At 37.1% G+C, this 13,101-nt stretch overlaps 1 protein-coding gene across 1 annotated transcript in view; it reads right to left on the minus strand.

The window, feature by feature from the left end:
• LOC121740611 overlaps positions 1-13,101 on the minus strand; it is a 43,901-nt gene that overhangs the window by 6,768 nt on the left and 24,032 nt on the right. The window contains exons 3-5 of the mRNA XM_042133343.1: positions 4,016-4,265; positions 2,260-2,410; positions 836-947 (exon numbers count right to left, since the gene is read on the minus strand). Coding sequence (XP_041989277.1) covers positions 836-947; positions 2,260-2,410; positions 4,016-4,172 — 420 coding nt within the window. The 5' untranslated portion in view covers positions 4,173-4,265. The remainder of the gene's footprint in view (positions 1-835; positions 948-2,259; positions 2,411-4,015; positions 4,266-13,101) is intronic.

The raw sequence follows: 13,101 nt of genomic DNA on the forward strand, positions 1-13,101 counted from the left end.
TCACCTGATGGTAAGCAACTACTGTCGCCCATGGACACTCGCAACATCAGAAGAGCTGCAGGTGCGTTGCCGACCTTTTAAGGGGGAATACGCTCTTTTTTTTGAAGGTTTGCAGGTCGTATAGGTCCGGAAATACTGCTGTGACAGTTCGTTCCAGAGTTTTACAGTGCGCGGCAGAAAGTTAAGCGAAAAACGCACTGTGGAAGACTGCCACTCATCAAGGTGATGAGGATGGTATGTTCGTTGGATACGATCCAGAGGGAGCAGTTGGTATTTTTTTCACTTTTGTATGGGGAAACTCGTAACGCCGGGGTGATTAGTTTTGTAGTAGAATAGCTCTCAACTTTAAGAGCCCATATGACCCTAACTTGACTACATACTTTAACCTAGATCTCAAAATCTGTAAGGTCTAGAAAACTAATTTTTTGACACAAGTAACTTCAGTTCATAAAGATTAAATGCTCAAGACGAAAACACGATTACTCAAAAAATGCTCGATATTTTCTTTTTTAAAAAAACCTTGTTTTAGACACATTTTTGCTTGGATCTTCGAAGTTTGCTGTCTTTTCTTTAATATTTTTTAGTATCTAAAAAGGTATTGATAAAACCTAAATTTGCTCAAAGCACTTTTTTCATAATCATTATAGTTCGTCTTTTATTCAAGTAAAACTAACTCGGCGATGATTCCGCGCCGTCCTTTTTCACCTGGCATGTGAAAGACGGGCGTGAGTGTGAAGAGAGAAGGACGATGTTTGATTTTTAGAGTCACGTGAGCTCTTAAATACCGGGGTGCACAGTTTAGTAGGGACCTAAATAAATTAAAAAAATAACTCACGAGTAGAAAGTATTTGTAGTGATATTGTATTTGATCAAATCTGTTCCCATGACATTTAAAAATAATGATTCTGCCGTGGTCTGGTGTCATTTTGGGCAGGAGTGTGCATGTGCTGAAACAAAATCATTAATCAATTCTAAAATGTAGTGGATTTTTCTGGGCCATAGAATAAGTAATAACCCATAGGCGTCCTGATGACGTCATGATGAATCATCACAATGGTGATGAACATCCGCAGCAATTGGAGAGGTACAAGTTTTTTTTTCATATATAAAATAAGGGGGCAAACGAGCAAACGGGTCACCTGATGGAAAGCAACTACCATCGCCCATGTACACTCGCAACATTAGAAGAGCTGCAGGTGCATTGCTGTCACTCTCTGTAACTTCCAGAGCCTTTGGTAACATTTAATATTAGGCATACTTCCCTACTCGGAAAAACAAAATCTAATATAAAATGCTCGTGTCACATTGTGCGTGAACTCCTCCAAAATGGTTCAGCTCAACCGATTTTAATGTGTATACTGTATACAGTAATGGTACCTACCACCGAGGGCAGTGACGGATTAAGACTACTTGATGCCCTAAGCAATCCATGCCTGTGTACCCCGCCCCCCCTCTAATCCGTATGTTAACTAGAATGGGTTTTTAAACTTTTACCACCTAAAAACATTAGTTTTTACTTTTTTGCTAATTTTTTCCTAGAATATTTTTTGGTGTGGTTTTTGGTGACGTGAGAGTGAGACGTGATGCCTAACGACGGATGATTTCTGTCCTTCTGGTGATGGTCTGGTCATCAGACGTGATGCCCTAGGCAATCGCTTAATTTGATTAAGGGTTAATCCGTCACTGCACCGAGGAAATTGATTGCTAGGCAGTTGACGGACCTACGTCATGTGGTCGGCTTATGTCAATTCAATCTTAGCTGTGATCAGTCGGATGGGTTTGATAAATTACTTAGGTCCGCCATTTGCCTAGAAATAACTTCTTTGATAGAACAATTTACAGATTAATTATATTATGTACATTTGTAGGTTAGAATAGGTTTTTAATTTAATAGAAATAATTTATAATATGGCAAAACAACGTTTCCGGGTCAGCTAGTTGTGTTATAATTTTTATTTTGGGGTCATGGTATTCCCGTGAGCGACCTGTAGTTCTACAATGTGATGGGTTTAAAGCTATAGTATTTATCGATACTCGATACCGACTAACGTAAATATTTACTATGGTGATTTTTTTTGCCATATTAAAAATTTACGGTAGTCGGTATCGAGTATCGAAAAATACTATAGCTTTAAACTCATGGTAGAGCTACTGCCTACTGGACTATTCGTGCCATCTCATGGCTTTTCTAATTCCACGTTACATAAAACATTATAACTTAGGTAGGTACTCTTGGTAAAATAGTTCAATTCTACTTACACAAGTTTGTAGCCAATATAGTTGTGTAAATCCATACTTTCGTAGAAATTGGGAAAAATTGTCCGGAATGTGCAGGCCTTGTCCAGTTTTTTCTTCGATGTCTCCAAAGATCCCTTGTTATTTATGATGATTCTTTCCAAAATGCCTCTCGCTGAAATTCAGTAAGGTTATGTCCACACTAACAATATTATTATAAATGCGAAAGTGTATCTGTCTGCCTGCAGCTCTGTTACCTCTTCACGCCCAAACCCCTGAACCTGTGAGCCCCGGGCTTACTTTAAGGCTTTAAGAGGATACACCAGGGGCGAGAGAAATTGAAAATAAGTATTTGAAAATGTATTGCTGTCTCACCAATCTCAAGTCTCCCACCGCAGAGCGCGATAGAGACAACACGACAAAAGTTCTAATAAAAGAACAGAAAATCTTCGATTCGTTGTCCGCTGATTCCTTCTCCAAAATTTAACCGATTTAAGTAATTTTTTCATTAAGAATTAAAGCAAGGCTTGAGCTGTGTTCCTATGTTTTATTTTTTTTGTATATTTTAGCCAGTTTTGTTTTCTGGGTGTTTGAACACAAAGGAAAATCTAGCCATTTTTTTGGGTTTTTGGACGTTCTTATCTTTTTAGGGTTCCGTACCTCAAAAGGAAAAAACGGAACCCTTATAGGATCACTTTGTTGTCCGTCTGTCCGTCCGTCCGTCTGTCAAGACCCTTTTTCTCAGGAACGCGTGGAGGTATGAAGCTGAAATTTATATCAATTACTCAGGTCTACTGTCCCTTGAAGCTGTGAAAAAATCAAACTTCTAAGCCAACGCAATCAAAAGATACAGCCGTTTATGCCGCAAATTTTCGACACTTGCAAGGGAATCAAAACCTACAGGGTGCTTCCCGTGAACTCAGAATCTTGAAATTTGGTACGAAGCAACGTCTTATAGCATAGATAAAGGAAAAATTACGAAAACCATAATTTTTTAGTTACATCACATAATATATTTTTTTTTAATAATTTTAAACTTACTACCCATTTCCTCATAAACGCGTAGAGGTATTAAATTGAAATTCATACCAAATACTCAGGTCTATAATACCTTTAAGCTGTCGGAACCCTCGGTGCGCGAGTCCGACTCGCACTTGGCCGGTTTTTTAATAATTAAATTATGAAAAAAAAAAAGAAAACATAGGGACATGCTAATAGTGGCCATAGATATTCAGGAAAAAAATCATAACTCTACCGGCATTATCCAGGAAGGAAACAGGGGACAGCGTTTGTATGGAAAAACGGCGGTGTGGAATCCTCTTAAAGCCTTACTTTTAGGCTTTGAGCCTCAAAGCCTTAAAGTATCATACCATACCTTTCAGCAAAATCGATTCAGTGGTTTGGGCGTGAAGAGGTAACAGAGCTGCAGACAGACATACATACTTTCGCATTTATAATTATTATACATATACTTCTCATCCTGGAAAAACGTAACTACCTACCTACGGTTCCCGCGAGAAAATTTTGGTGCTGCCCACAGATTACATAATTACAAATTACAATATTTATGGAATACTTATTGTAATACTGTGGTGCTGCCGGTGTCATTTCGTTTATTATAATTTATAGCAAAAAATATACTCATTTAAAAAATAATAATAATTTAATTTTTTTAGGGGCATTGTAGTGCTCCGCCAAGACGACACTTGCGATTATGAATGCAACATAATATTGTTTCCTTCTGATATCACAATCAAATAAAAAAAACAAATGAACATACGAAACGTTTTAACTGTAAAATGTTCCTGTTTCTTCACCCATTCTTCCAGAATATCGATCGCTTCGTCCATCCTTCCGGGGGCATCCAGGCCGTACTGTTTCCTGATTTCTATCACTGTGTTCGGATGGAACTTTAAAATTGGATTATTTAATTCCATGTTGAACAGACTGACTCGACGGTGGAGTTGATAGAATAGTGTTGAGTAATAATAATATTGTCCTTTATGCCTGCCAAGTGCAACTGGTTTTGCCTGCAACGAGGTCGGTTATTTAACCTCAAATAAGACATACTTAAGGAAAATATTAAAATGATTAATTAATTATGTTATAAGGAAAGAGCTCTGCGATTTTCTTTCTTTATTTTTTTTTATTTTCTGAGCCCGTAATCCTTTCTTCTAGCTTTCAAATTGGTACTAACAGGAATTTTGAAATGTACGGTCTGTAAGAAATTGCAAGTCGAGTTTATAATATTACCATTACTTCGTAGGCACTTATAATTGTTCTGATTTAAGTTTTGAGCCTATATAAATATTATATTTAAATCAAACATTTCCAGTTTCCACTGTACTTATTTAAAATAATTTCTCGGTTTAATATTGATTGATTAATATTGATGAGAGTAATATTGTTGAGAAAAAACCTGACAAGGTCTTCGGCCTGGGAAACCGCACATGTTCGTTCGATCTAGGTTTTTCAGAGTAGGTAGGTACAATACATTTTTGGTTCATTCAACTATGTTTATTAAGTATTTCTTTGAATTTCGAGCAAAGCTTGATTTACCAGGTATTACAATTACATGAATAGTTTACTATTTCTGCATAATATTCGCTTATATTATAATATAATAAAGTTATGAATATTACATTAAAATTATAATCCTGCAATAAAATTATAATTTTATGAACTCTTACTCAAAAAATAATACTTTATCACAATTATTATTGAGCGCTATTTAAAACCATAAAGTTAGGCCCAATTCACACCGGATCGGCAGCGGCCGGCAGCGGCGCGAAGAGCACTTTTAGTGTGAAATAATTTTAAACTTTGTTTACGTTCAAAAGTGCTCGAGGCGCCGCGCGACCTTCCGCGAAAAGTGCTCGCGGCTTCCCGCGACCGCGCGCGTCGTCGCGAGGCGCCTCGAGGCGTCGCGAGGTGCCGCGAGCATTTTCCGCCGACGGACGCGCGGTGCACAGTGGATCGAAAATCGAGTATCATAGACATAAGAACTTGAATTTCCAGATGCCATTTTTTTGGGCTGAAATATGGTCTCCTAGTTGTTATTACATAATAAAATGTAAAAAGACGCAGCTACGTGTAATAATATGGGAGTTACAATTTTTTTATGAAAGTAAAGAACACGAATCATTTAACAAAAAATCAATAGAATATGTCAAGTAGTTCCAGACAATTTAATTTAATTCAGTTGGAAGTTTTAAATTGTTACTGGGGACACTGGAAAAAGAGAGGGTTGATACATTATATCGCCATAATAATTTCTTTCTTCTTTCTATTTGAATTAAGTTTTTAACTAACCAAAATAAAGTACCAATGGACAGTTTTTAATTAACCAAAATTAAGTACAAATGGTGCCGTTATACAAAATATGCTAAAATGTACGTGGGAGAGCCATGCTTCGGCACAAATGGGCCGGCTCGACCGGAGAAATACCACGTCCTCACAGAAAACCGGCGTGAAACAGCGCTTGCGCTGTGTTTCGCCGAGTGAGTGAGTTTACCGGAGGCCCAATCCCCTACCCTATTCCCTTCCATACCCTCCCCTATTCCCTTTCCTTCCCTACCCTCTCATATTACCTTATTCCCTATTAAAAGGCCGGCAACGCACCTGCAGCTCTTCTGATGCTGCGAGTGTCCATGGGCGACGGAAGTTGCTTTCCATCAAGTGACCCGTTTGCTCGTTTGCCCCCTTATATCATAAAAAAAGTGAGTAATAATTAGTACTATAATAGTGTGTGAGGATATAACGGCCAACAATGCGATTCCAGAGATATTGTTTCTTATATTATTTTACATTTTATTATTTTTACAATATTTTATTATGTAATAACAACTAGGAAAACATATTTCAGCCCAAAAAAATGACATCTGGAAATTCAAGTTCCTATGTCTATGAAACTCGATTTTCGATCCACTGTGCGGCGCTCTGAAGGTAGCGCGCGACCGCCAGCGGCCGCGAGCGTGCAAAAGCGACCGCCTCTGCCGACCTCACCGCGCCTCGCCGCGCCTCTTCGCGCCGCTGCCGGCCTCGCCGCGCCTCTCCGCGCCGCTGCCGATCCGGTGTGAATTGGCCCTTAATATGTAACCCATAATATGTTTAAAACATGGCCTGATTATAAAAAGCGCCATCTATGAATGAAAATAAACACAATTTTAATCATATATCACGTACCGTATTCTATGCACCTTTAAATTATAATGAAACCTATTCATTCGAATAGATGGCGCTGTACCAAATGTCGCAGTTTATAATAATAATTATTTAGGTTCTATTTGATTAATTTTGATTATTTTAAAACTAGCTGTTGCCGGCGACTTCGCCCGCGTGGATTTTAGTTTATAGTTGTTCCCGTACATCGATTGAGTCGTTTACGCGCAAATCAGAAAAGTATATTGTGTGGGAACCGCACTTTTTCCGGGACAAAGTTAGTATTCCTTGTCCTTTCCCGAGACTCAAAGTATCTCCATACCAAATTCCATCAAAATAGCCGTTTGTACGCGTGATGTTGTGACTTGTGACCACGCGAAATATAACGTTCCGCGCAGCTTCGCCCGCGTAAATTAGATAGGTATTTCACAGACAAATAGGGATGACGACAAGGTCAAAGATTAGCTGATTTTTTTAAATAAAATAAAGATATAGCGATAAAATATTAGTATAGGTCCGGAAATACTGCTGGTGACAGTTCGTTCCAGAGTTTTACAGTGTGCGGCAGAAAGTTACGCGAAAAATGCACGGTGAAAGACTGCCACTCATCAAGGTGATGAGGATGGTAAGTATATTTTTCGCGTGGGGCGATGGCGAAAAGTTGCAGGTGGTATGATTCCGAACAATTCCTCAGAGCACTCCCCGTGATACAACCGATAGAGGATGCAGAGTGAAGCTACATATAGCCCGCCTTAAATATTTAATTTATTTTGTTTTTAGTATTTAGTATTATAGCGGCAATAGAAATACATAATGTCAGAAAAACAGATGGATGAGCGCATTGGTAGCCGGTCAAGCCGGGAGTCGCGGGTTCGAATCCCGCCGACGGAATAAAAAAAAATTTTTTTTAGTATCTATATTTATAAAAAAATATAGATACATATTTTAAAAGAGCCAAATACTAAAAGAGTTAAGAAAGCTTTAATAAATGTCCTTTTCGATTAAAATTAATCAGCGACATCTTTGGGAGAATTTTGCAGTTTGTGAACGTGTTTTAAAAATAGTCTACTAGATGGTGCATTTATTTATTGTATTTTTTATTTGTTAGCCTAATTTGATACACTCAACGCCATCTATCGTTCAGATGAAAACTAAAAACTGCAGACACGCTGTTTTTTATGGGATTCAAGAGTGTGATGGTTGTGATGATGATGATGATGAATGTAATTTACATAGAAGCATAATAGTATGCTTTTTTGCATTTGGTAGCTTAAGTTTAGGATACTTCTCTTTAAATCTAAATCACCATTCAAGTATCGGTTAAATTTTCATATTGTTATATGGGCATAGATGCCCTTGCGGCAGTAACGTTACGAAAATATAACGAATTAAATATTTGAAGATTATGGTGAAATTATTAAACAATTTTGTTTTTAGTCATAAAATTATTTTAATGAACAAATATACAATAAATGTACAGTTTAATACATAAAATATAACAATTATATCAAATATTTCGTGGATCATTCATAAAATCATAAATAAATGTAGAAAAAAACCGGTCATGTTCGTTTTTATGTTTTTCAGAATGGCAATACAGTTTCAATTATGAATCTGCTAATAAATTGAATTGCCGTTGACGTAGGACGTAATTTTACAAAATTAGATGAATCACCGACGATATTGCTCGTAATATCGTCGCTGAATTGATTGAGAGGAATTGCTAAAAGTTACCATTTTAGCCCCGCTGTAATGTGCAGGCTTGGGAGACTAATTATTATCTAGATGACGCCGCGCCCGTTACGTCGTCACACCAAAATTCGTTTGTCGGGCAGGAACCGTACATTTTTCCGGGATAAAAAGTATTCCATGCCCTTTCCGGGATTCAAAGTGTCTCCATACAAAATTTCACCAAAATCGGTTTAGCGGTTTGGGCGTGAAGAGGAAACAGACAGTCTGACAGACACTTTCGCGTTTATAATATTAGAATGAATATAATATAAAACCAATAGACAATAGTCCTAATAATTGATTTATCGAATGTCCAGCGGGGCTAAAATGGTCGCTTCGAAGAATCATGATATGATTCATTTTTCTAAAATCGCAAAATGCAACTCTGCTTGCAATTCATTTATGTATTTTTGTACTGATTAGACATTTGTCAGTTTGACAGTTTTGACAATTCATTTGCTGAATGGATTGAGCCCCGCTGAAGTTTTCTTGGACGGCAGCCATCTCGTCAGAAGCTGGTTCGCTGAATACCTTGCAAGCGGAATGTCTCAAGCACCGTCCGATCTTGAATTAGTTCCCCAGATAGTTTGAACTTTGAATTCAAGGAATATTGACCGATTTCTGGGATAATTGAGAGATGTTTATTCTCTAGCGTTTTTCATTGGTCATTGTTTGAACCAATCAAAGACGTTGTTGAATGGATGAAATTCCGTCAAAAAACTGCCGAAACCAGCCCTTGAAACTATTTGTTGGCTCAGGGTTTTTGTGAAAGTGTGTGATTTAAAATTGCATTGTCATGTTTGTATATTTTGCAATAAATACCTACTACACAAAATAATTGAAATTATTCCTCAAAACATGGACAAGCGTAAGTGAAGAGTTAAACAGGTAACTTATACGTGGGAGAGCCATGCTTCGGCACGAATGGGCCGGCTCGACCGGAGAAATACCACGTTCTCACAGAAAACCGGCGTGAAACAGCGCTTGCGCTGTGTTTCGCCGAGTGAGTGAGTTTACCGGAGGCCCAATCCCCTACCCCTTCCCTTTCCTACCCTCCCCTATTACCCTATTCCCTCTTCAAAGGCCGGCAACGCACATGCAGCTCTTCTGATGCTGCGAGTGTCCATGGGCGACGGAAGTTGCTTTCCATCAGGTGACCCGTTTGCTCGTTTGCCCCCTTATTTCATAAAAAAAACTGTTATAATTGAGAAGCTGTTTGTGTCAAATAAAATAATTATTACTTAATTTAATATCTTTCTGAGTGCTACCGTTAGGTCTAGGAATTATGTCACTTCTAAAGGTGAAAACTTTCATTTAAGTATAAACTTCTACAGGACAAAAATTCAAATAAAATTAAGCTACTTTATAACCTAGGCCAGTGGTGCCCAACTGGTATTGCTCCAAGCGCTATTTTTACCGACTTCCAAAAAGGAGGAGGTTATACGTTCGGCTGTATGTATCTTTTTTTTTTTTTTTTTTTAATTTTTTTTTGTATGTTCAACGATAACTCAGCCGTTTGTGATCCGATTTTCAAAATTCTTTTTGTGTTGTATAGGGTTTAACTCAAATTTGGTACCATGTTCACAAAAGTAGTGATCTGATGATGGGATCCTGGAGGAATCGAGGGGACTCCTTGAAATTTGTATCGAAACATATAGTGATTTCAATTTTTTCTGAAACATTCAAGGTATATGCTACCAAAAAAAAAGATTTCGCATCAGGTTATACCCTGGATCCGAAGGTACCCAACATAACTTTTGAATCCTTATAGATACGGGTTCGGGGATTTCGGCGTTGTTTAAAGAACTGAAAGCATAAGCCAACACATCAATTTATTTGATCATCATCATCAAAATTACATTATGACCCAATTATTGATGCTTTTCGTGATATTTTGCATCGAAGCAGATGTTTTTGGTGATTATTTCGCTGTTTGTGGACCGATTTTCGAAATTCTTGTGTTGTTGTATAGAATTTAATCTTGATTTTGTGTAATAATTACGAAAGTGGTGAGCTGATGATGGGATCTATGAGCAATCGAGGGAAATGCTTGAAATTTATCAAAAGACTCATATTGGTTAAAATATTGTTTCTAGTAACTTAAACATATGTTACGAATAAGAGAAAGTTCATACGAATGTGTCTCTTGGTCCAAAGGCACTGAACAGAACTCCTGAACCTTTAAAGATAAAAGTTTTTGAATTGCAGCATCGCTTAGATAACTGCAAGCATTTACCACAATTTCGCTTACAGTAACATAATGTGAATAGTGAACATTCGTAGTGGTAATTTACGCATAAAGCCTTATCTTGTAGTTAACTAAAAAGAGTGAAATTATTATTTTTAACAAAAAATTAAAACCGACTTCCAAGGTAAAAACAATAATAATATTAACTAAGAAGTAGTAAATAACTCTTACTCTATAATAGTGCCTTTTTCAGAATTCGTCTAAATCTCAACTATTTCTGTACATACTACAGTCTTCATTACTTTGAAGTCGGTACCAGTCCCAAAAGCTTCAGATATTCTGACATTGACTGAGCTCACGATAAAATTAGCTGGTACCGACTTCAAAGTAATGAAGACTGTAGTATGTACAGAAATAGTTGAGATTTAGACGAATTCTGAAAAAGGCACTATTATAGAGTAAGAGTTATTTACTACTTTTTAGTTAATATTATTATTGTTTTTACCTTGGAAGTCGGTTTTAATTTTTTGTTGAAAATAATAATAAAAATCCAGATAAGCCATGCTGAAACCCGATACGCAAGGAATTCGACGTCAAAAAGGACAGTAAAGGAAGGTAAATGTTGAAAATTTTTCTCCTCTAACTGTCTCTTCCATAGATAGATTTTTTTACGAAAGCTGAAATTGCGTTCATCAAGTCAGATATTATATTATGTGTGTTCGAGCGCCTACGATTACTAAATAGCAACAGCAGTAGATTAACGATGACCGGCGCATTAACATTTCTATCTACTGACAAACTAATATTTGAACTACCTTTCGAATAATTAATATTTTACGTATTTGCTTCGTCATTTTCTCATTCTCTTTTCTATTCTCTTTTTTCGCACAAGCAAGTTACAATAAACTAATTTTGTCAAAGTCTATCTTTAATTATCAACCAACCAAACTAAGTTCCTGGGTCATGGATGTGTATTAAATATGTGTATCATATAATAAAAATCTTAAATGTATGTATAGTATAAAAGTATTAAATATATTTCCGTTGTCTGGTACCCGTAACACAAGTCCAACAGGTACTTACCACGGGGCCAGACTGACGTGGTGTGAAGCGTCCATAGATATTTAAAAAAAAAACATACAACTTAGAACAATGTGTTTTAAGTTTTTCTTTGCATTGTAGTGTTTCGTTAAGTATAATATTTAGTTTCCTAGTTACATCAGTTTAGATGAAGAGAATAGAGAATTCAGTTAATGTTTATTTATTTAGTTGACCCATATTGTTCGCGGGCGCCTAGATATCAGATGCCCGCGTGCTACTGGTTGGGCATCACTGACCTAAGCCATAGCTATAATTTTGTTCTACGTTACAAAAAGGCGGCGGCTTGGATTGCTAGATCAATGTAGGTAGAAAATGAAGCCTATGCATAGCGTAGTTCATAAAGTCGCTTTTTATTTGAAATTATGTCGGTCGTGGTCGCTTGCCGCGGCCCGCGAGGATCGGAAAGTCACCATTAGACTATACCTAGATATATTTTAATGATTTATGCTGCAAACGCTAGCAGAGGCATTGCATAAGATTATATATAAGATTCGTTGGGAGCGTTGACCTGAACTGAGCAATCTTTATCCGTAAGTTTACCTTTCTAAATGTAGAGCTGGTCTTGGCCTTTTTAATTTTTATACATATTCATCTTTCATTTAAGTTATCAGTGCATACTGCATACGCCTGATATCACCTCATATGGTTCAATCCAGGATAAGTGTTATTTAGCCATACAAGTTAATTTGGGACTCGGGTATAAAAACTGGATGTTGGTCGATTCTCAGACCTACAGTACAGATAATCACACGTAACTATAAAATCGGTTCAGAGTCCAGACTCTAGCCGTTACGGAGGAGTTTCACAACGAAATCCGCGACACGAGTATTTTTATACTAGCTGTTGCCCGCGACTTCGTCCGCGTGGACTTCAGTTTATAGCGCGCGATGTCAACAAAATTGGTGTCAAAAGCTTTTATAAAAAAAACCTGGTACCCCTTAAATCAAAACAGCTGTGCAGTGTGCACATAATATTTCATTTTTTAAAATTAAACTTTATATTTTATGCCAAATTTTAAAACTTATTTAGCCCCCCAATTACACAACTTTACCCATAAACTATTTATCATTGATAGGTTTAAGGTTACGTCACTGTATTTAATATAAAGTACTGACTTATTAAATAACGTAAATAAGAAATAACAATCGAAAAAATCGAAACTTGAATATATGATGATACCACCTCTTATAGAAAGATGTTGGTCAAGCGTTAGCGCGATGTAAGAGACGCACGGCGCCATCTAATATGAATTTTTGGAACTAACTTAATTTGAACAAATTTTCGTATTTTCACCCCCTTACAACCCTTTTTTCCAGTAAAAAAGTAGCCTATGTCCTTTCTCAGGCCTTAGACTATCTGTATACAAAATTTCATTACAATCGGTTCGGTAGTTTTGGCGTGAAAGCGAGACAGACAGACAGACAGAGATACTTTCGCATTTATAATATTAGTATAGAATTCTACTAGATCCCGCCTGTCTAATAGACGCCGTTCAACGGCGCCAAAATTCATAAAATCGGGAGCCGTACATTTTTCCGGGATGAAAAGTATGCTATGTCCTTTTCCTTTGCAAGTATCTGCAGACTTTCTTCAAAATCGATTTAACGGTTTAGTCGTGAAGCGTTAACAAACGGACAGGTAGACAAACTTTCGCATAATATTATTAGTATAGACTCTTAAGAGTC

The sequence above is a fragment of the Aricia agestis genome, chromosome 3 (assembly GCF_905147365.1).
Source record: "Aricia agestis chromosome 3, ilAriAges1.1, whole genome shotgun sequence".
Classification (NCBI taxonomy): Eukaryota; Metazoa; Arthropoda; class Insecta; order Lepidoptera; family Lycaenidae; genus Aricia; species Aricia agestis.